General features: G+C 40.4%; 1 protein-coding gene across 1 annotated transcript in view; it reads left to right on the top strand.

The window, feature by feature from the left end:
* PTPRQ (protein tyrosine phosphatase receptor type Q) overlaps positions 1–24,594 on the top strand; it is a 185,228-nt gene that overhangs the window by 145,581 nt on the left and 15,053 nt on the right. The window contains exons 35-38 of the mRNA XM_061582736.1: positions 596–724; positions 12,731–12,757; positions 13,407–13,488; positions 18,759–18,849. Of these exons, the coding sequence (XP_061438720.1) occupies positions 596–724; positions 12,731–12,757; positions 13,407–13,488; positions 18,759–18,849 (329 nt within the window). The remainder of the gene's footprint in view (positions 1–595; positions 725–12,730; positions 12,758–13,406; positions 13,489–18,758; positions 18,850–24,594) is intronic.

Raw genomic sequence — 24,594 nt, 5'->3', positions numbered from 1 at the left:
CTGAGTATAAGTGTAGAAATGTGTTTGTGACTAGGAAAACTGAGGATCCTTCCTCATTATTTATTGAAGTCAGCTTGAACCAGCACCATTGTCACTGCTGTTGATCATAACTCAGTTATGGTCAATGATGTAGAAGAACTGATGTTACAAGATATCAATAGAACTGCTTCCAGAAAGGAAACAGATTTTGTACTAGCAGCAACAAAGAACTGTAAGAGGTTTTTGTACAGTAATGGTTTTGGGTGTGTGTGGGAAATATATTTTAATTTGTCATTATATTGCTAAATTTGATTAAAAGTCTAATTTCCTGTGTTTTACAGAAAAATATAAATATCTGTTTTTCTGTCTTAATTTGAGATAGAAACTTTTACAAATATTCCAGAAATAAAATAAGCTACAACATATCTCAACAGAAATGTCAGGAAATGGATAACAATTACTGGTATTTGCAAATTATGACTTTTCATCTTATTTTTCCTTACTACTAGCATTTTGAAAGCACTGAATACAGCTTTTATTAAAGGTCCAGTGAATTCAAGAATTATGAATAATATTAAATATTCTTTCTCATTCAATTTCCTGTGGTTTGGCTTAGAATTCGACAAAAGCAAAAAGAAGGAGGCACATACTCTCCACGGGATGCAGAAATTATTGACACTAAATTCAAACTAGATCAGTTGATCACAGTGGCAGACCTGGAAATGAAGGATGAGAGATTTACACGGTAAGCATACTCCTTAGGCAAAACAGTAGTTCTGGGGGTCTGTAGTCATGACCCCATTGTGACCTTTTACTTGTTTGGAAGTGTTTTGTGGTGTTCTTATTTACACAGGTCACAAAGATCCTCTTTCAAAGGATGACCTCCAGACACTTTTCTCAGGAATTCAGAAAATCATTTGCTCTTCCACACTTTGAAAAAAGGCCAAAATGCAAAGCATTATATAATTCTGCCAAGAACATTTGCTACATGTTTTTTTAAATTACAAATGTAATCTCTCAGAGTAGTTTTGACATTGTTTTCTTGAGGACTAAGTATGCACTCACTCTTAATATGCTGGGAGCAAATTGCTGATGTTCACTTTGACTCAGACCACCTTTCAAAAATTTGTCAGCACTAAAGCCAGTGTGTTGCCTTGGATGGATCATTCAGTTTGGACCAGGGAAACCTGGGTTCAAATCCTTGCTCAACCATAAAGTTCACTAGATGACTTTGGGCCTGTCCAGCCTACCTCACAGGATTGTTTTGAGAATAAAATGGGGGAGGTGACAATATATAGCCCTCTGAGCCCTTTGGAAGAAGAGCAGTGTGCATTTAATTACTTATTAAAACAGTTCAAACTCGTTAACCAATTCATCATCTCCCTCAACAGAACAAGTAACATAAGAATTAAGCATTAATAATGTTATTACATCCTAATCTACAGCTCAGGGCAGCTTTGGATATGCACTTACCATATTTATTTATTTATTTATTTTATTGAATTTTTATACCGCCCCACTAGCATAGCTCTCTGGGCGGTGTACAACAAATATGAATGAATACAATAAAATCACATAAACAATACAAAACAGATATATATAGAAATCCACAATCTAAAACCAGATTAAAAACATATATAGAAAAAATTAAAATGCCTGATAAAATAGGAAGGTTTTAACTTGGCGCCGGAAAGATAGCAGCATCGGCGCCATTCGTATCTCTTCGGGAAGACTGTTCCGCAGTTTGGGGGCCACCACTGAGAAGGCCCTAGTTCTTGTTACCATCCTCCAAGCTTCCCTATGGGTCGGAGCCCAGAGGAGGGCCTTCGATGTTGAGCGCAGTGTACGAGCAGGTTCATATCGGGAGAGGCATTCCAATAGGTATTGTGGTCCCGCGCTGTATAAGGCTTTATAAGTTAAAACCAGCACTTTGAATCTGGCCTGGAAGCATATAGGTAGACAGTGCAAGCAGGCCAGAACAGGTGTTATGTGTTCGGACCGCCTGGTCCTCGTTATTAGTCTGGCCGCTACATTTTGCACCAGCTGTAGCTTCCGGACCGTCTTCAAAGGCAGCCCCACGTAGAGCGCATTGCAGTAGTCCAATCGGGAGGTTACCAGAGCGTGAACAACTGAGGTGAGATCCTCTCTGTCCAAATAGGGACGTAGCTGGGCTACCAACCGAAGTTGGTAGAACGCATTTCGTGCCACCGAGGCTACTTGAGCCTCAAGTGACAGAAAAGGATCTAAAAGTATTCCCAGACTACGAACCTGCTCTTTCAGGGGGAATGTAACCCCATCTAGAACAGGATGAATATTCTCCATCTGATCAGAGAAACCACCCACCAACAGCATCTCAGTCTTGTCTGGATTGAGCCTCAGTTTATTAGCTCTCATCCAGTCCATTATCACAGCCAGGCAACGGTTCAGCGCATTGACAGCCTCACCTGAAGAAGATGAAAAGGAGAAGTAGAGCTGTGTGTCATCAGCATACTGATGACAACGCACTCCAAAGCTCCTGATGACCGCACCAAGCGGCTTCATGTAGATGTTAAAAAGCATGGGGGACAGAACTGATCCCTGCGGGACTCCATATTGGAGAACCCACAGTGTCGAGCAATGTTCCCCAAGCACTACCTTCTGGAGACGACCCGCCAAGTAGGAGCGGAACCACTGCAAAGCAGTACCTCCAACACCCAACTCCACAAGTCTCTCCAGAAGGATACCATGGTCGATGGTATCAAAAGCCGCGGAAAGATCAAGGAGAATCAACAGAGTTACACTCCCTCCGTCCCTCTCCCGACACAGGTCATCATACAGGGCGACCAAGGCTGTCTCAGTGCCGAAACCGGGCCTAAAACCCGATTGAAATGGATCTAGATAATCGTTTTCATCCAATAGCGCCTGGAGCTGGCCAGCAACCACTCGTTCCAAGATCTTGCCCAGGAATGGAACATTCACTACTGGTCTGTAGCTATCAAGATTTTCTGGGCCCAAGGAAGGATTTTTCAGGAGTGGTCTCACTACTGCCTCTTTCAGACAGCCAGAGACCACTCCCTCTTGTAAAGAGGCATTTATCACTTCCCTGGCCCAGTTGGCTGTTCCATCCCTGCTGGTTTTTATAAGCCAAGAGGGGCAAGGATCCAGTGCAGAAGTGGTTGCACGTACCTGTCCAAGCACCTTGTCCACGTCCTCGAGCTGAACCAACTGAAACTCATCCAACAAAACATGACAAGACTGTGCTCCGGACACCTCAATTGGATCAACTGCTACAAACTGGGAGTCTAATTCCCGACGAATATCCAAAAGATCTTTTTCCCTTTTTTGAGTTTGCTTTTGCATGGTCCTTGGTACCATGTAAGGAAATGTATATCAGAAAAGCTTGAATTTGGGTTCTTAAAGTAACACATCAAAGTATAATATACCACCTAAAAAGAAGTCTGTGCTTAAGAATATAAATGTAATGTGAGTTGATTCCATTGTTTTCAGTGACATAAAATATATTTAAATATAAATACTTCACCTTAAGTAGGTTTTGGATTAAATTCCAGGTTAATTTAGGGCCAAATGACGCATGAACATTAAGATAGTTTTGCCCTTAAGTTTCCACCATGGGGCCTTCAGTCTGGATTAGAACTCTAGTGTGAGGCGAGCAGTTTAGGGGACTTGAACCCTTTGCCAACCACTGCACTGTCAGTCTAGATCTGAGACCTTATGCCTGCAAATTGCATTGCAAAAAAAGTTTCATTTTAGTTGACCCTTTTTACAATGCAAATTGCAGAACAGGAGGGGACCTATCCAGATCGGACCTCAATGGGGGTTGGGATGAAGACCCTCTACCCCCATACTAAGATGCCAGGTCTCTCACACAGTGGTCATTTGTGCCACACTGGGAACCTTCAATCAAGGCCAGAACTACACAGTTAAGGTCACATGTAGTTTAGCACTTATTGGCCAGTCCTCAAAGATAACTGGCCCGTGGTCTTTTTGAGTCAAACTTGCATGAAGGGTGGCACACCATGCTGCATTCTCCAGCTATCTTGACTAGTTAAGTTAGTGCAAGGAGACTGATGTTCTTTGTACAAGTTAAGGTCGGAGATACTGGCTTCCCCCATAGTCAGTGCAGGATGTGGGATTTGAAGTTATTTTATCTTAGTAAAAAATTTAGACTATAATTATGTAGACTGTAAGCCTATAGGCAGGGCTCTTTCTATTTTAAGTGTGTTGCACACAGCCCAGTTATGTTACATATTGAACAAAAATAAAAGTTGTATTATTATAGGAAATGAGTTGTGCTAATTGAATAAGACTGATTGTGATTAATATTAAAGGAAAACTAAATTAAAGATGTCACATAACATCCATTTTTCAGTTTTTATGCTAAAAGTGGTCCTTTATAGCACATCTGCAGGATTAATAAATGTGTCACATCTTGTGTGGCTAATATATTTGTTTGGTAATAATCTGAATAAGAACTCTGGTCTCTGTTTGAAAACTCAGTTCTGATTTAATTTTGTTTCCAGATACTCCTCTTTTTTCTTTAGACGCAAGGAGATATTTGTCATCCAGTAAGTTACTGCATGGCTGAATAGTCCATGTGTGGTTTCCAGTGTGCTGTGTTCACTTGTGTGATACTATGCTTTATTGGTCTTCATCTGATAAAAATGCTTTTTCTTAGTGCCTTAGGTACATCTTGAAACTTTTAGTTCTGGGTAATCATAACATTTATTTTCATTATTTTCGATGCAGGGCCTTTCCAGGTGAAAGAAAAAAAATGAGATGTTCTTACTAATGCTATCCTGGTACTAGTACATATTAATGTAATATTCTATTTCCATACAGTGGTGGGCAACAGATAGCCCTACTGTGAGTAGAAACTCATTTGCTGCTTTAAAAACACAGACACAAATCAGACGATAAATGTATTCCAGTCCAGGAACAAGGGTTTGCATAGTCATCTAAAAGATAAAAATTTAAAAGAAAAATGTTCATACAATGGCTGGACATTGTTATGTGAGAGAAGAGGAAGCATTGCTAGTGTTGCAACTTAATTTCTCTCTTTAAATGGCTGCAATAGAAGTCCTTATACAGACATGTGGATCCTAGGCAAAAAACAAACAAACCCAAAGCAACAGCTGTGTGTTTGTAGTGTGAAAACATCATCTAGAAAAGCCCTCAGACTGGATCAAGCTAATCATTTTACCTCTGGTGAAATGGCAGAAATCTGTTTATGAAAAGTTCTATTAAAGCTTGATATAGTTTATTTTTGAGGTTTGCCAAACCTTTGTTGATCTGTAATCTAAAGCAATTTAGAATCATCCAGCAGCACATTTCTTGTGAGGTAACTATACAAAGCCACCTTCAGATGAAAAAAAAATGACCATATAATTTAGTGGTTAAGGTGTTGGACTACAACCTGGGAGACCAGGGTTCAAATCCCCACATAGCTGTGAAGCTCACTGGGTGACCTTAGGCCAGTCACTGCCTCTCAGCCTCATGAAAACCCTAATCATAGGGTCCCCATAAGTCAGAATTGACTTGAAGGCAGTACAATTACATTATTAATTTACAACAACAACGAAAAAAAAACTGTTGTTCCACTAGTTGAAATTAGATGTTCTGTATGTTGTATATTGCAAATACTATTTGTTTAGCAGTCAGAATTTTTCACATTGGACTACAGTTGGTGATTGACTTTTACTACAAGGCATCCAGATAATTTAAAATAATCTCATAACAATTATATGACAGAACTACCTGTTATAATAAAACAAACAAAGCTGCCACTCAAAACGATAGTTCCATTTTAGGCTCTCACCCTTCATAGCATGGTAAAACTTATATAGGTCCTGATAGTATTATACTATTTTCCTGCCTTCTTCACATCATTGGCTTTGGGGTGTCGTTTTTGAGCAAAGTTGTTTGGATCAATAACAATAACAAGGTAGCAACTGCTTTTTCAATGAGTAAAAACAAATTCTACAGACTTTCAGATAATACTGTGTTCTGTTTCAGCAGCACCAAAAACTAAAAATTGTATGTGTCAGGTCAGATAAAAAACCCAGTGTTATCTTAGTAACAACATTTGATACTATTTTCAGTTGTTTTCCCTCCTTTTAAACAATTCTTCTGGATATGGAAAAGATGAAGCTCAGAAATTGCTGAGAGGGTTGCCAGATCAAAATATGTTATCTGTTTTTGTTTATAAATGTCTTAGACCATTATGAAGTAGTCTTAAGGCCTGGTATTGAGCTCTAGTATGGTGGTTGGAGGGATGGGGTCTGTTACAATGGCTTCTCATAAGGAATTATTCTGTACTGTCCCTGAAGGGCTAGACCTATGAAGATCTCAATTAACCCATTGAAAATTACTTCCTCAATTATTCCTAGCAAGTGTTTGTGGTGCTTATGAGTTAAGCCTTTAGTCTACATATTCATTTCTGTGGTTTTCTATTGAACGTTATAATTCCCCATAGATTTTCAGCTGATTGACCCAGAGAGTAAGCTGATTCTGTGTGACAACATGAACTCCAGCCACCATTGCCAACATAAATAAATGGATTCTTTTTAAATCTAGACAAAAAACTTGAATGAGGGGAAAAGGGAGAATGAAATATGGAACTGAAACTTCAACTAGGCTCAAAGGCTCCATCTACCACTCAGGATAAACTCTAATAAATTGTTTCCAGAGCCAACAAGGCTATACTGGAACAAAACCAAGAGTCTTGTGGCATCATAAAGACTAACACATTTATTTTCATTGAACAACTTTGAATCACTGCATAATAAAGTCCTGAGACATGAATATCTTGCATAGTCTTCTTGTACACAGATATATTGCATTGTCAGTATCAGTAACTCAAAGAAAACTATGCATAATATGATTATACAGCCATGAGAGTGGCTCGTATACTATAGCCAGCATGGATTTTTCACATTTTGCCATGTTAAATTGAAAATACCCCCATGATATTCTGCTGCTTCCCATAAGCTCATTTCAAAACAAAATCTTACAAAACTTATAGTCCTGAACTCAAAAATTCTTACTTAACAACCCTCTAAGTTTTCATAGCAATATACAAAACAAAGAGAATCTAGAGTTCAAAGTGTAACGCCAGGGAAATAAAACCAGACCCTGTTGGACTTTTTTCTGTCAGTGGTCTCATAATTTGCTGAACTTAATTAAAAATCAGCCTTGTTTACAGAGTACCTGTAATCCTATTACTGACCTTGCGCCATACTCTGACCTTCATCTTCTGCAGTTTAAAAGTTTAAAAAAATGTCTGGCTGATTTTTAATTAATTTAAGAAATTTAACATTGGAGTCTATGATAGCACAGGCATGCTCAGCAAGAACCAACTGTCAGTGTTCTAAATGCCAGACTAACAGCTGTTTCGCTTGGCTAATCGGGGCCACACCCACACCAGACCTTTTTTCCACTTTAGTAAACAGTAATGGCTTCCCCCAAAGAATCCTGGGAAGTATTGTTTGTGAAGGGTGCTGAGAGTTGTTAGGAGACTCCTATTCCCCTGATCGAGCTCCAGTGGCCAAAGTGGTTTAACAGTCAGCCCCTTTTCCCAGAGAATTCTGGTGACTCTAGCTCTGTGAGGGGAATAGGGCGTCTCCTAACAACTCTCAACTTTGGTTTAAATTTGGATGGGAGACTACATGTGTCTGCTGTAGAATAAAAAGGTGGGGGAAAACCCCAAAAATAATGATACTGTTAACAATGTTTTCCTTTTGGAAAGGAAAGGAGTTTTCCCTCTGCCCGGTGCGCACCCACCCCATCTACTCACCCCTCCCCTTCCCCTCCACCTTCCTCCCTACCCTTACCCTTGCTCCCCTTCCCTCCCACTTCTCCCCCCTCCCCTCCCCCAGATCAGTTTCACCTATCCTAAGCATGATTGCACAGGAGTACATCCTATTGAACTCAATAAGCATGCAAATGGTCAGACCTATCTTTCCCCTCCCTCCCCTTCTCCTCTCCCCTCCCCCTTCCAAGCTACACAGGAAGTGGATTGGACTGTGAAAGACCAACCCAAATTGTGTTTGCATTTTTATAAATTTATAGGGCAGTCCAATATCTCAGAGAGGAGGTCAGGTCTCCTGCTCCCCTGGTGTATCCACTATAACTGCCCAGTGTTCCCACTTTTTAAAGTTTGATAGAAATATCTGATAGCTATAGGTATGTTCTGAAACCACAGGAATATTTTGCCTATTAATAAATAACCTTCATGTCTCTTTAAAGTTCACTATTACTGTGTCCTTGAGAAGTTTATATTTCTTCCACAGAAATTTCTTAGATAATGAATTTGATCAGTAGGAGGATACAAACCAAACCACAATATAACTCCCTACATAATGAAGCTGATTTTGATTTCTTATATATTAAGAACTATCTAATGGACTTAACTGTGGTCCCAACCCAGCTGCATATATTCTGATGTGCTGAGTACAGTTAAGTTTCCCATTTGGTAGGAGGCCAGTGCTTAGAGCAGAATGAAGAACCCAAAATGAATTTCCTCACTCCAAACAACTGATCAGCATCATTTGTTCTGGACTTCTCTTTAGCAGTATGCATATGGCACAAATTCAGCAAATGATGCTTCACATTTAGCCTCTCATATTATGTGGCATTAATGTTACCCATATGGCACTTGATCTAGAAGAGTGATTTGCATGCAGAATCCTGTTCCCATATGCAGAATGTCAGTGGCAGAACAAATAGATGTGAAGGGTGTATGGTGCCAAAGGCCCACAACTCTATGGGCCCCCCAAACCCAGAAATCTGCTTAAATTATCATGAACAGTAAATAATCATATGTTGTGTTTATACAATAATCTGGGTTTGTTTTTATTTTTCCTCTGACAATAACTTTGGCATGTTGATTAATATTACATATAAAACACATCTAGTATTTGTATACATTTTGAAGTTATATTCTTCATATGTGGTTATAGTTCTTATAATAATAATACTGTTGTATCTCCAATCAGAAGGTATGTAACAGTGGTGTATAATCAAACTAAATTGAGAGGGGCAGCCAAAATGTATTTTGCACAAGGGCCAACAGCAAGGTATGGCTGCTGCTGTAGGTTCTCCTTGACAGAGCAGGCCGTTTTAATCCAGATGACACTTGTCATTATGTAATTATGGCATTATGTCTGCAGTACTATACTACCTTTCATTGGATTAAGCCCTGCTTAACCCAGTGGCACATACTGAAAGCTTTTTTAAAATGTTTTTAAAGATGTTTTTAATGTATTTTAAAGTCTGTTTTTATGATGTTTTAAAGTGTTTTTAGTGCTTTTGTTTGCCGCCCTGGGTTCCTGCTGGAAGGAAGGGCAGGATATAAATAAAATAATAAATAAATAAATATTTCCAGACTTTCACAGGATCAGGTTGCCAGTAAGCAGGATGTTATATGAATAAAGCCAAGCTACTGACAAAGCCATGTCCAATGTATTTCAAAAATCTTATTCTAAGAACCTTAAAGTAATATAGACTGAAATCCTCTGCACACCTACTTGGAAGTAAGCCTATATATAGTGGAATATATTTCAAAGCAAACATTGATAGGCAAGGCACGGATAGCTAATACTCTACAAGATAGAAACAAAATTCAAAGTGATCTTGATAGGCTAGAGCATTGGGCTGAAAACAACAGAATGAAATTTAGCAGGGATAAATGCAACGTTTTGCACCTAGGAAAAACAAAACAAGAAAAGAAATGCACAGTTATAAGATGGGGAATACTTGGCTCAGTAGTACTACATGCGGGAAGGATCTTGGAATTGTTGTTGATCGCCAGCTGTATATGAGCCAACAGTGTGATGTGCCTGCACAAAAAAGCAAATGCTATTTTAGGCTGCATTAACAGAAATATAGTTTCCAAATCATGTGAAGGACTAGTTCCCCTCTATTTGGCACTGATTAAGCCTCATCTTGAGTACTGTGTCCAGTTCTAGACACCACCCTTTAGATGCAGACAAACTGGAACAGATTCAGAGGAAGACTAGTATGATCACAGGACTGGAAACAAGGCCCTATGAGGACAGACTGAAAGATCTGGGCATGTTTCACCTTAAGAAGAAAAGACTGAGGGGAGATATGATAGCACTCTTCAAATACCTAAAAGGTTGTCATACAGAGGAGGACCAGGAGTGCTCAAGTTACAGGAAGCCAGATTTTGACTGAACATCAGGGAAAACTTCTTAATTGTTAGAGCAGGACGGCAGTGGAACCAATTACCTAGTGAGGTGGTGGGCTGTCCAACTCTGGAGGCATTCAAGAGGCAGCCCGACAGCCACGTGTCGCATATGCTTTAAATTGGATACTTACGTTGAGCAGGGGGTTGGACTCAATGGCCTTATAGGTGCCTTCCAACTCTACTATTTTATGATTCTATGGCAAATCTTGCAATACTGAATTTTTGTCCCAAAATACGATAAATTACCACAAAACTGAAATTAAAGATATTTGCCTGAATAGAGCACTAAGAATGTATATGTTTACTGAAATGTAAGTCCCACTGAGTTAAAACAAACTTACTCCCAGGACTGCAGCCTAAGTTAGTAGAAAGAGCATTTTGATGTCTATTCTTTCTGGAACTCCATACAGGGTAAGATCCAACTCTTCAAAACCAAGTTTTGTACGTTACACATCTGAACTGATATATGGCATAGATCAAGCATAATCTAGAATTAAGTTAAACTGAAGTTGCATTTAGTTCTGTTGAAGACACAGGATTTGCCTTTTTCTCTGAATTTAAGAGTTCAAAAGACTTTAAAAAATAAATCACTTGGTTTCTGTACCCCAGAAAGTATATTTCTCTTAAATTCTGCTTTTTATCTGAAAAACATGTTATGTTTATTAGCAGAACAATCCTGTTCCTTCTTGTCACAATAGCAATTTAAACACGTTTATGAATATTATGTTGTCTAATATGTAATTTGGGGGGAATTTTGTCTTTATAAAATGTATTTTCAAAATTGTACAGGTTTCACAAGATTTTCTGGCTAGATTTGCATAGTTATTTCAGCAACTTGCTCCTACCATGAGTTCTGAGCTAGTGAATTTCTGTATTTGCATTGTAATGGTTTACCCTTCTTTCCTTACCTTATAAAAGCACCTCAGGACTTTTATCCACTGATGGCTCCTGCGTCACTTCTTCTCCTGTGCATTATTCCCCTTTTACATGTTAGGTGAATTTTAATGTGATTATTTCTGTGTGAAGCATCCCATGCACTCGCCTCATTTATTAATCTGTTCTGCAGAACTAGAACATCAGCAATGGAATTCTGAAGATGATTGTCATCAATGACATTCTTAAAATCTTCCATTGAAATCAGGATTTAAATCTGGGAAATTCTCCAACCAATTATACTGAAGCCAGTGCATACCCTTTCTAAATAAAATGCATAAAAGCAGACAGAAAAAAGTGGCCCTTTGGAGTTTAGGTTATTCATTGTTATACCAGGTTAAAACAACATGGGAAGCTTGTTGATGTTAGAATGGTTTAGTTGCATAAGGTCATTATATAAAACTGTTCTTTGTTCCTCATATCCCTCTCCAAATTTCATAGCATAGGCATCCAGTTTCTGAATATGACCTCAAAACAAATGAATATTATTTACCAAATTTTCATATTCCAGTATATATTTTATTCAAACTTTACCTTGCAGTTGACACACCCATCTAGAGACCCTGAATACCATGGATGGTATCTAGTGTAGTCATAGTCAGATCAGATTCAATGAAATCAGTTGACTTAAATCCATAGATTTCATTTGGCCTACTCTGAGTATGACTTGGTTGATTATCACCCTATGACAAATGCAGTACAAGAGAAAATCATGTGCCACTTTCAACACAAAAGGCACCCTCCCTTCAGGAAATGAGAGGTCATCCTGGAGCCATATAAGCAGAGCTTGGAAAAGTTACTTTTTAAAACTACAACTCCCATCAGCCCCAACCGGCATGGCCACTGGATTGGGCTGATGGGAGCTGTAGTTCAAAAAAGTAACTTTTCCAAGCTCTGCATATAAAATGACAATTAGCAGCACCTGTCAACTCCTTTATCCTACTTGAGACCAAGTGTCCTTTGCCATACATCTATAGAGAAGGATAGGGAAGATATATTCCAGAGGGGAATCTGATCAGCTTTGCCAGGTGGAGTCAGGTTTCAATGCACTTCCTGATCCCCATCCAAACTTCACTGCTGGCTATAGGTGCTGAGCATTTTTCATTTCATTTTATTAAATTTATATACCGCCCATAGCTGAAGCAAATAGAACCATGAATACATGAAGCATATGGTTACACTAAATGTGTGACTAGTTTATCTGAACTCAATGTGTGCTTCAAAAAGCTTGCTATGGGAGACAGAACAACACTAAGATGTATTAAGCCATAACAGAATGGCCTTTGACACATGGATTTTTCTATTGCTCTTGTGAATACAGGAGTTTGAAGAAAGATGTGAAAAGAGAAATTGTGTAAACTTTTCTATAAAGCTTCCAAATATTGCCAAGAACTCTTACCCACGCTAATAAAAATTTAAAAAATGTTTCAGAACTGGCACAACTGCTTTGGTATCTCATAATTGGCAGCAAAAACAAGTTTTCAAATTGAATCATTTGAAATATTGAATGCATTGTTGACTCCTTAGTTTTATTCCTCTGTTGTATCTATAACTTAACAGGAGTGCCCTTTGACTCACAACTTACCTCATTTAACATAATCTCTGTTACAGGTTACTTAGTTATAGAAAATCCATCAAGTAAGTTGACTGCTGATTTTTACATTGTAGCTATACATTTGCTAGTTTGGTGAATCATAATGCGTGGTTCTTTTTTGTATATTTATTAGAAAAAGCTCCAAGCTGTGTATAAATCATAAAAGCATGACTAATTGCATGGTAACTGGAGAATTGATCTCTCTCTCTCTGGGGTGAAGCCTGCATGCCTGTGTTTTAGCTTGGCAAGTAATATAGGGATATTTAACTCCTTGGGGTTTAAAAACCATGTCATTATGGGTATAAAGTCACTACTATATTTTATATATCTAAAGCCCTACATTGTATAAAATGGTTTCTGTGTGACAAAAGAAGCATTATGTACTTGAACAGAACGGAAAGGTGACTTTGCAAACACAGATTAATATCAAAAGACTGAATTTTGGAGTAATCACATTTGTAACATACAGTTTGTAGGCAACAGTTGTGTTATATCAAATAAATCGGGAGGTTTAAAATGGCAAGAGGCTATTATTTCAAAACAATTAAAACCATAAAGCAAACTATTCCCTTTTGTAAACAATTCATATAAGTATGTTTCTCTTCATTACATATCTGGATAATAATATTTTTAGATTCTGATGATTAACCCCTAAGCTTCTACTAACTAATCTTTTTTAAAAATTATTTCCAGGCCCATAGGCAAGAAATGTTTTCTGCAACATGTTGAAGAGCTTTGTACAAACAACAACCTAAAGTTTCAGGAAGAATTTTCGGTATGCTTCCAGCAGTTGTCACAACATTGCAAAACCTCCACTAATTTCATGTGTCACATTTCATGTCCATTTTAAGCAAGCAAGGCCATAAAGGACTCTAGCCTTGATTATGAATACCTAATTACAAGTCTGATTTGTTTAGAAAGAAATGTTACATTTGTTTAGGTACTACTGCCTTCTTGTTGCAGTATGGTCAGAATTATTCATACCATGATTTTTCTTCTTTCTCCTGTGTAATGACATCATTATTGATTATCTCTTTGACTTTAATAATAGAACAATACATATTTTAAAAAACCCTGTCACTTCAGCAATATATGTGTAATTTAACTGAAATTTTATATGGGGAAGGGTGTGGAATATCTTGAAGATGTACACAAAGTTTTAGAACAGGATTGTGAAGCAGGTGAAATCTTTCTCCCCTCACCAGCCCAAACGTGAGTGGGTTGAATGCCCTCTAGGAAAGGTTAATAATAATAATTAGGTTTCGGGGGGGTGATTGCTCCCCAGTGTACTGTGACATCCCAACTTGATTTGGGAAACGCTGCTACTTTGTTTTAATGTTGTTTCCCTATTACTGTTTTTTTAGCAGAGGTCAGAAATTTATTATTCGATTCTGTTTTCTAAAGCCAGTGTTGGATTAATGTTCCAGTCCACTGTGTTTTGCTCACAGCAATATACTGCATGCACACAATGGTATTCAAATGTATATTCTTCTGTGGAGCGAATGATTGGTGCTGAGTTGCAGGGCAGGGCAGCATGGATGATGCAAGAGCCCAATATCAAAAAGTTTGAGAAACACCTGATATGAACATTCGTTAGATGTTTAGGAGCATGTTATAGTAGAACTTCCACAACATTTATAAAGAGGATTACCAGATGCTAGGGTTTGCAATTCTCACTCCACTTAAGGAATACTTCCATTTACTTTAATTGGCTGCTCTGGAAATAAATAGGTTATAGATTGTAGCCTCTCTGGATGAAATCCTGATTCACTCATGTAAATGCAGGGTTTTAAAGTTCATCTCATTTCACACATTTGCGTGGGGTCTTTTTGTGGTGGAGCAGTGGTGTTTCCCTTCTTCTCCACCATGCAGATGACATAACATATAAGCTGGAGCCTCCATGGGAATGGTTGATTACATGGAGGCACCATTCACATGATTTCTTCACCTTTTGGGGAACGGGAACTTTGAATAATCAGGCATTCTCATGAAGACCCTGGCTCGTGTATTGCTATCTGTATTGTGGAGGGAAGAGGGGTGTGGTGGTTCTCTACCACATGAAGGTCCTAGGTCAGGGTTAGCCAATGTGGTGCTCTCCAGATGTTGTTGGACTACAACTCCCATGAGTTCCAGCCAGCATGACCAACTGGAAGTCACTACACTGGCTACCCCTTCCATTGGTAATGGCTTACTCTGCTAGTCAAAAACCTTAGAACTTTTCTTATGTATTTGTCTCTTCTTGAGCACTTGTAGTTGTAGTGAGAATAATCTGAGTAACTTGTCATGCCAGGAGACGGACAACTATAGCCTACATCTAGAACAACATGAAGGAAGATGGCAGGCTAGCCTGTGGTACCATTTAATTTATTCCAGGCATAGGAACTTAGAGACCATAGGATCCTTATACTGAATCAGACCATCGGTCCATCTAGCAGCATATCTCCAAGGCTAGGACAGGTCTCTCTCAGCCCTACCTGGGATTCAGGGAATTTAACCTGAGACCTTCTGGCATGCAAAGCAGATGCTCTACCACAGACAGACAGCAGTGTTTCATCCAGTAGCACTGCAAGTCTTTATTCCTGTTGAAATGTGCATGACATTTATATTCCTGTGCATGACATTTATATAATAACTATGTCATACCAAAACTATGAAGTCTTGGACTTTTTATTGTTGTTGTAAATAATTTGTTTTATATGGCTATCAAGTTTTTAAAATTTCAAAAATGGATCCTCTTTTTTGTTATCTCAGAAGCATTGTGTTCATTTTTACTAGCACATGGAATCGTTTGCTATTCTAAAAATCATTTGTCATTCTCCAGTGACTTTCTTATTTTGGATTTATAGATTTGCCATGAATTGTTCATTGTCTGGACCTATGAATAATGAAGAAAAAAAATCAATTGACAGTTGTACTATTAGATATTTCACCCTCTTAGGGAATAATAACAAAAGAGTAAGAAGATTAATAGCATTTCCTACAGATTCTTTGTCATGGTTCTTAAGCAGTCTTGGTCTGCATTCAGTAATGAACTCATTATAAGATACTTCTGAACAGTGTAAGGAAAGCTCTTTTTTCCAACAAAAGCAGAAATTCCACCTTACCAGGACAGGAAAAGTTGGAGTTGCACTATATCATACCACTGTGCTAAAGAAAAAGTAGCAAAAAAAACACTAGTAGTAAAATACAAAAAGAAGTGGTAAGGCAAGGATAGGGAACCTGTGGCCCACCAGAATGCTGTTGGACTCAGTCAGCCCCAGCCAGTATGACCAAGGGTCAGATGATGTGAGTTGTAGTCCAACAGTAGCTGGAAGGCCTCTGGCTCCCCATCCCTGGTAGTAAGGTAATGCAGGTGTAGCCTACTCCCACTTGAACCTGTATGTGCATTGGGGATGGGTGAGAATTCTGCTGAACTTGGATTTAGCACCAGATTTTTCAATGATCCACATATTCTCTAACTTTGCAGAGCAATCCTGTTTGCTTTGAACTTCACCAGGTTTCCCCCAACACCAGATTTCATTTGCCCTTGAACGTGCCCTTGAATATATTGTTCTTTTATTGATTTCACTCACAGCACAATAGTGCTGGTTTCTATCTCCCTCTTCCTCTCTATCACCCCCATCCACTCAAATAATCCAAGCTCCAAGTGGAGGAAGCAAACCAAATCTTGCCCATGTTAAGGCTCAGGGATTGCCGAGGAGAAAGTGGGGTTTGGGTGCAATGTAAGCTGCTTTTCTCCTTTCCAGAAGGAAAATAGCCAGTCTCTGTTAATGTGAAAACTGACCAGCCTCAGTCACAGCAGAGGAGGGAAAGGAGGTGGCAAAGCCATTTTCCTTTTCTTTGTCAGTATTTTCTGCCTGCTCATTGTGTTCAAAATCTGAGGCCCTGCTCCAAGGTCCACTTCTTGTGGTGGAGGCATGGTTGATGGCAACACAAGAGCAAGCCTTTTCAGTTATGTTACCCAATTGTGTTACCCAAACTGCGAGACTCCCTCCCCAGAGAGGCTCAAGTGACCTTGTCACTTACGATCTTCAGACATACTGCTAAGATCTTTTTATTTCACTGAGCCTTTGGTCTATGCTCAATTCCTTCTCCTAATGTGTTGGTTTTGGTTTTAATGAGCTATTTCCTATTCTATTGGTCTTAATTGTTTTATAGTCTCAGATTTTTAGTTTATTGGTTGTGTGGTTTTGTCCTTCTAATTGCAAACCGCTTTGCAAACTTTTGTTAGGGACAAAAGGTGGGGATCTAACTTGTTCAAAGAAATAAATAAAAATAACAATAAATAGGTAAGTGTAACTCTAATATGAGGAAATGCAACTTTAAAGAATGCAGTCCAGAAGTGACTCACCTGCTGACGCAGAGCAGCAACACTAACTTCCTCACAGACAGTACAGTCACTGTAACTTATAATTAGAAATTGTTGTACTTCCTTGGATACAACCGTAAGTATCTTCAGCCTTAAAGAGTTAAATTATATGGCCTGAAAGCATTTCTATAATTACTGTTTTGTAACCTGACAGTATGCCATGCTACTTTTTATGTGCATGTACATTAGCAATGGTAAAATCAAAAAGACCATGTCATGGACTTTACATTAGCTGGTAGGAGGAAAGAATTTCCCATGGTATCATTTTACTTTGCAAAGTTTTAAACGTTTCCCAAGCATCTGACATCAGCCCGTGTTCAAAATATTGGTGTTAGATTAGTATTGAATTGTTTATGGAAATATGTTTTAATATGAGTATTGTACAATGGGGTTCTGCAAGGAAACAAATGACACTGTTGTCATTGAGTTAAAATAATTTAGAATTGCTGGGGGTAGGCGAGTGGTGAAAGCAACAAGTCTTCATAAAAATATGATTTTATCTCTCTTCATCTTTTCTATCACTTGAAAAGTTTTGCAAAGTCTATCACTGTATTCTACATGTTATGTGACCTATCTATGCCACCTCTATTCTTGTGCATGTAGATTATCTTTAATACTTTGAACTGGGTTGTGATTCATTCATGTATTTCCTTATCCCTATTCGTTATGCCCAACATTCATCTTCCTGTCCTTCCTGCACTGAGGCAGAGGTCAGTGAGGAATAACAAATTGCCCATTGTCCATGTTTGATTAAATACTTACTTGTTCTCATACTGTAGCAATTGCTCTCACAAAGAAAAGAGTTAGGGAAAATGCATTACTGATAGGCAAGACCAAAGCACTAGGCCATCATGTCCACAAGGGAAGTGACTCAGGAAAAGGCTTTCTCCTTATTTGGCTCCCTCCTTTAAAAGCCATACAAAACCACAAAGGTGGTAGTCCGACTTCATCTAGACTTCTAAATTGAAAGTTCATATAAGCTTAGATTGTTCGGCCTGACCTGTAGCTGATTCTGTAGCTTAACATCTGACAGTAACAAAGGTTGACAGTGAGGTGAAAGGCTTCTGTAATGTTACCAGCTGGCCTTAGAAATGCAATATACTTCGAATCCTTCAAATCTTTGCTCATACTGGAATGAGTCATTTGAGTCCTATTTTGATATCATTGTCACATTTTATTTTATAAGGACAAGTGCTAAAATGCCTCAAAAACGTTTTTACCATAAATGTGTATTATAATTTAAGTGAATTTTCATTTTTTATGACATGCAACTTTAATAACCAGTAAAAAGTTTTTTATATTTTATATTTTAACAAATGGCTCTATTTTCTCCCTTTTGTACCATGTCAAAACACAAATCGATATTCAGATTTATTAACTTACTTAAGGGCAAAAACAAATAGACTTATTAGTGTTTAGGAACCTCACAGTAAGAATATATTCATTACAAGCATACATACCAACATTATGTACAAACCTTGGGCTTCTTCAGGAGGAATGATGGGATATAAATTCAATCAATCAATAATCTTGTATCCGCCACTCTCAGTGGATGAATTTTATATGTGCTAGTAAGTCTACCTGTATCCATGTTCACTGCTGATTGGATTATATCAACATATTAGAGATCTGCAAAGCAGCCCAAAATACATTCTATTATATATGTTGTTTTATAGGAACTTCCCAAGTTTCTTCCAGATCTTGCCTCAACTGATGCTGATCTTCCTTGGAACAGGTCTAAAAACCGTTTTCCAAACATCAAGCCATGTATGTTGTCTTTTACAAATTATTCTTTTTCTCCACTAGCTTAAAAGCTTTGAAATGTGTTTAAAGCTTTTATTTTTCTCTCATTCTAATATTTGAGTGGAACTGTGTTTAGCACATTATAATATCTGTTACAGACTCAATTATTTTATGGATTTTTTTTAAAAAAATTGTATTTTAGCTTTCTCTCACATCCATTAAGCTGTAGGTGCAGGAAACTATATAGTCTCAAAATAGTTCCTTAGCTTTGTAACATTAATCCTGGTGGTATCAATATTTTTATTTTTCTCTTAGTGCAAAATAAATTTATCATAAATAAAAATGTAAATTCCACCTGTTGCCACTTTTCCTTTGAATATAGCGATGCTTTCTTAACGATACTTGTAAATGTGCTGTGTAAGAGTTCCACTAAAGATTAGAGTGAATATATGGTAACTTATAAATCGAGGATAGATTTTATCACAGGAGACAGGAGTCTGTCTCTGTGGAGTCAACACTGCTTCATTTTTCAGTTATTAAGACAGAAATGCCATTATTATTTTAAGCATTAGCTGTGATGTGAGATGAGGGCAAGGCATTCCTCTGTTAATGTAGCCACATTCTATGCTATTTACTTTTCAAAACAGCTGCTCCTGTTATCTGTTAACGGGATTTTTTAAAAATTACTATTTTATTAAAATCATGTTTATACCACTTTTCATTCAGAGAATACCAATGTGCTTCACAGCAGTCAAAACTGCAAACAATATGGTTCTGGACTAGGGATGTACAAACATGCCTCAATCCTTCTGAATGTTCATTTGCACTTTCATCTGGTATTTTCCATGCCAGTGCAATTGGTTTGTTTTGCACAAGTCTGTGTTCATTTTGTTGTCTTCTGGCGTAGAAATATATGTATTTTAATGCATATCTCAGCCATCAACAGATATTAACAAATCAATTAGATTCCCTGCATGTTCCCTTTCAAATTTCAGGAATTTCCAGGGGGGTTAGTCTTTTCCAGCAAAAACAACAAACAGACTTGTGGCATTTTAAAGACAAAGTTAATTAAGAGGCCAATGGCCCATCACAAAGGCATCTATGACTGCAAACCTAATATCTGTCTTCTCAGAAGAAAGTCCCAATGCATTCAATGAATTGTCATCCTATCTCATTTCCCTCACTTAGGCATCAGGGAAGGACAGTTTAGTTATGTCAAGAAAACTTCAGGGGCAGGAGGAGGAAAGAAATTTAATTTTACTTTTAAAACAAAGAGTTAAGGTGGTAAAAATGGGCTTTCAAATCCAGGTGGTTCTCCCCACTATGACAAAGAGGCTACAATTTTAACTGAAAAGCAAGTGCCGCAAGGACTGGGACCCCCTGCCTGACCCTGGCTCCAGAGAGAGGCTGCAGTTAATCTTGCAGCAGCTCCTGGCTGAGACAGAAGGCATAAAAGCCCAGTGCTCTTGGGAAGCCTCTTAGGGACTCCCAAGGGTGAGGGCACTACCCTCTTCTATTTCTTTCTTTTTTCCTAACCACTCTGGGGGAGATTGGTAGTGGGGAAGGCTTATGGCTCATGTGTAGTTCCTGTGCAGGGTGAGAGCCTGTGCAGTGAACTGAATGACAGGAAGAAGTTGCCTGATGCCTTCAGAGTAAGAGTCTGTAACTGGCAGGAGGCTGGCCCTCCCTGGGTGTGAGACAGAGGGAGTAGATGTGTCCTGTGTGAAAAATGTTGAGCGGGTCTGACTGTTCCCAATTCTCACAGAGGCCTACTGGGATAATTGGCTCAGATAGGTTTTGTTGGTGGGCTCTTGTTGGGGCCATATCAGGTGTTTAGGATGAGTCTTATTAAGTGTTGAGCCTCCACTTCCCCACGAGGGCCCGGGAGGGGGAAGACATGAGTTTCAGGTTTCCCAGCTGTCAGAAGGCGTGGAAGACCCAGGAGTTGTTTTGTCTCAGCAAGACCTTGGGAGGGAGAGTGAGGTTGTGTCCGGGCCAGTTCCCATGGATGGCGCTGTCTCCGAAGAGGAGAGCGTGCCACCCCCAGACAGGTCGGATGAGCAGTTGGAAGATTTTTGGAGCGCGCGTTGACTCCCCCTTTACCAAGCGGCTCTCGGGATGCTTCAAGTGTGTCACCGCCCCATGACCTCGAGCCGGTTGCTAAGATGGCTCTTTTGGACAAGCCATTGGAAGCGCGCGCCCCCGTCACCCTGCTCACAACGCTGCGAGAAGCGGACGGGACAGAGGCAGGACTTGCGAAGGAGTCAGAGATTATGATCTAAAACTTTCCCTACTTAAGACTGCAGCTCTCTGGCTTGAGCTGCTGAGTCAACTTTCTTCACACGTTGCAGAGCATGTCTAGAGTGCAGTTAGGGAATTCTAGTGAGCTAGCTTAGAGGTTTCTATGAAGCGCACTGCCTTTGATGTATCCATTACTTTAATAAAACAAGATTTAATTGCACCTGCGTCTCAGCCTCGTGAATCCTGCTCTGAACAGGACATTAAGGAGGGACATGGGTGATGGCACCTCAATTTCAATTATCACAAGTAGAGGGAAGTATAGCCATGGGGGGGTGAATTACCATAGAACACAAGGGCAGCACTATCTACGTCTTGTTCCTTCCTCCCACTCCTTTCATAGATAGGTACTTCATTGCGCATCTGCTGTGCCCACTGGCCTGTGTATGTTGTTGTTTAACGCCAGATCGGTACACAATAAGACCATACTCATCCATAATTTGATCATGAATGAAGGTGCTGATTTAGTGTGCATTACCGAGACCTGGGTGAGTGAGCTGAGAGGAGTTGATCTGACTCAGCTTTGCCCACCTGGATAGTGCAATACCAGCACAGGCTGCAGGGATGGGGGGGAAGGATTTGCCATGGTCTTCAGAACTTTCATCTCTGTCACCAGGAAATGACTTGGTCTTGGAGCTGGCTGTGAGGGCCTGCACCTGGTGTCAGGCCAAGGGAACAGGAAAATAGTGTTGCTGCTGATGTACCGTCCACCCTGCTTCCTGGAAGCTTCTCTGACTGAGCTAGCGGAGGCCATCTCAGCTGTGGTATTGGAGGAGCCCAGAACAATAGTCCTGGATGATTTCAATGTCCATGCTGAATCACAGAATCATAGAATAGTAGAGTTGGAAGCGACCTATAAGGCCATCAAGTCCAACCCCCTGCATAATGCAGGAATCCAAATCAAAGCATTCCCGACAGATGGCTGTCCAGCTGCCTCTTGAATGCCTCCAGTGTTGGAGAGCCCACTACCTCTCTAGGTAATTGATTCCATTGTTGTATGGCTCTAACAGTTAGAAAGTTGAAATCTGGCTTCCTGCAACTTGAGCCCATTATTCCATGTCCTGCACTCTGGGATGATCGAAAAGAGATCCCAGCCCTCCTCTATGTGACAACTTTTCATGTACTTGAAGAGTGCTATCATATCTTCCCTCAGTCTTCTCTTCTTCAGGCTAAACATGCCCAGTTCTTTCAGTCTCTCCTCATAGGGCTTTGTTTCCAGTCCCCTGATCATCCTTGTTGCCCTCCTCTGAACCTGTTCCAGTTTGTCAGCATCCTTCTTGAAGTGCAGAGACCAGAACTGGACACTGTACTCAAGATGAGGTCTAAACAGTGCTGAATAGAGGGGAACTAATACTTCACGCAATTTGGAAACTAAGGTTGCCTCTAGTGTTCTGGTAGCCATGATGACCATGGGGCAGTCTCAAGTTGTCACTGGCCTGACGCATAGGACAGGGCACACCCTCGACTTGGTTTTTGCTCCAGATGGAGGAAGGAGTGGTCTGGAGATTGGGGGTTGGATGTCACCCCATTGTCATGGTCAGACCACTTCCTGGTGAAGTTTAGACTTGTAGCTCCGATCCTGCCCTGCAGGGGTGGTGGATAGAATAAGACGGTCCACCCCCGGAAAATCCACTGGATTCCTGAATGCCCTGGGGAAGTTCCCAGTAGATAGAGCAGGTGACCTTATTGAAGCCCTTGTCACTCTGTGGAACAGCAAGGCACATCAGGCTCTTGACACGGTTGCCCCCGATCTCCCTCTTCAGCATTGTGGAGCCCGGTTTGCACCTTGGTGCACAAATGAGCTAAGGGCAATGAAACAGGCTAGATGACGGCTAGAGTGCAAGTGGCGAAAGACATGCTGTGAGGCTGATCAGGCACGAGTAAAACATCATAACCGTCCCTACTGTATGGCGGTGAAGGCGGCATCCTCAAGTAGCCATCCAGTGGAGTTTTTCCATATTGTCAGGGCCCTTTTGATATCAACTCCAGGAAATGGAGTCTTAGACCCTTCAGAGGCCCACTGTGAATTGTTTGGAAGGCACTTTGAGGGTAAAGTTGCTTGCCTCCATAGTAGTCTTGATGCCCCATCCACATCTGCTATAGTTCCCAGTGAGGTGTCCAGTGCAACGTCTGCTGCAACTTCTTGGGAATGGTTTCAGTTGATGTGGCCTGATGATGTAGACAAGGTGCTTGCAATGGGGCAGCCAGCAATGTGTCCTCTTGACCCTTGCCCTTCTTGGCTTATTAAAGCTTGCCGAGGGGGGTTGACCAAGTGGATCCAGGATGTGGTCAACACATGGTTGCGGGAGGGAGTGGTTCCAGCCGCCCCAAAAGAGGCAGTGATCCGGCCACTCCTGAAAAAGCCCACCCTGGACCCATTGGACTGCGACAATTATCGACAAGTCGCCAATACCCCCTTTTTAGGGTAGGTGATTGAGAGGGTTGTGGCACAGCAATTGCAAGTGCTCATGGATGAAACAGATTATCTTGACCTGTTCCAGTCTTTGTTCGGGCCTGGTTATGGGATTGAATCGGCCTTGGTTGCCCTGATGGTGACCTTTATTGGGAGAAGGACAGGGGCCTGTTAGTCTTACTTGATCTCTCAGCATGTTTTGATACCATTGACCATGGTATCCTTCTGGGTCCACTTGGTGAGATGGGTATTGGAGGCACTGTTGTACAGTGGTTCCGATCCTATCTCCAGAGTCATTTTCAGAGAATGGCATTGAGTGATTGTCTTTCAGCCCTCTGGCAGCTGTGCTATGGGTGCCACAGGTTACCATCTTGTCCCCGATGCTGTTTAACATCCATATGAAGCCCTTGGGAGCAGTCATCAGGAGATTTGGGGCAAGGTGTCAGCAGTGCGCTGATGATACCCAGCTCTATTCTCTGTAACATGTGAATCGGGAGAGGCCGTGCAAGCCCTGGACCAGTGCCTGGCTTCGGTGGTGGGCTGGATGAGCGCCATAAACTGAGTCTGAATCCTAGCAAGACGGAGGCTCTGTGGGTTGGTAGTTCCCGAGTTCAGATAATTGGTCAGTTGCCTGCTTTGAATGGGATCTTACTCCCCCTGAAACAGCCAATCCTTAGTCTAGGGGTGCTCCTAGATCCATCTTTGTTGCTAGAGGCCCAGGTGACCTCATTGGCTAGGAGGGCCTTTTACCAGCTTCAGCTGGTAAGACAGCTGAGGCCGTTTCTGGACAGGGATAGCCTGACCACTGTTGACCATGCACTGGTAACCTCAGGCTGGATGCGTTCTATGTGGGGCTGCACTTGAGGTTGGTCCAGAAGGTGCAGCTGGTGCAAAATGCGGCAGTGAGACTGCTCACTGGGTCAGGGTATCGCCAAGATGTCATCCTGCTGCTGAAAGAATTGCACTGGCTACCCGTTTGCTACCGGGCCAAGTTCAAGGTTCCTAGTTTTGGTGTACAAAGCTGGGGACCAGGATACCTGAAAGGCCATCTTATCCCT

Source organism: Rhineura floridana, chromosome 8 (assembly GCF_030035675.1).
Source record: "Rhineura floridana isolate rRhiFlo1 chromosome 8, rRhiFlo1.hap2, whole genome shotgun sequence".
In the NCBI taxonomy this organism is placed as follows: domain Eukaryota; kingdom Metazoa; phylum Chordata; class Lepidosauria; order Squamata; family Rhineuridae; genus Rhineura; species Rhineura floridana.
Note: the sequence above shows the minus strand (reverse complement) of the source record. Positions and strands in the feature narration are given on the sequence as shown.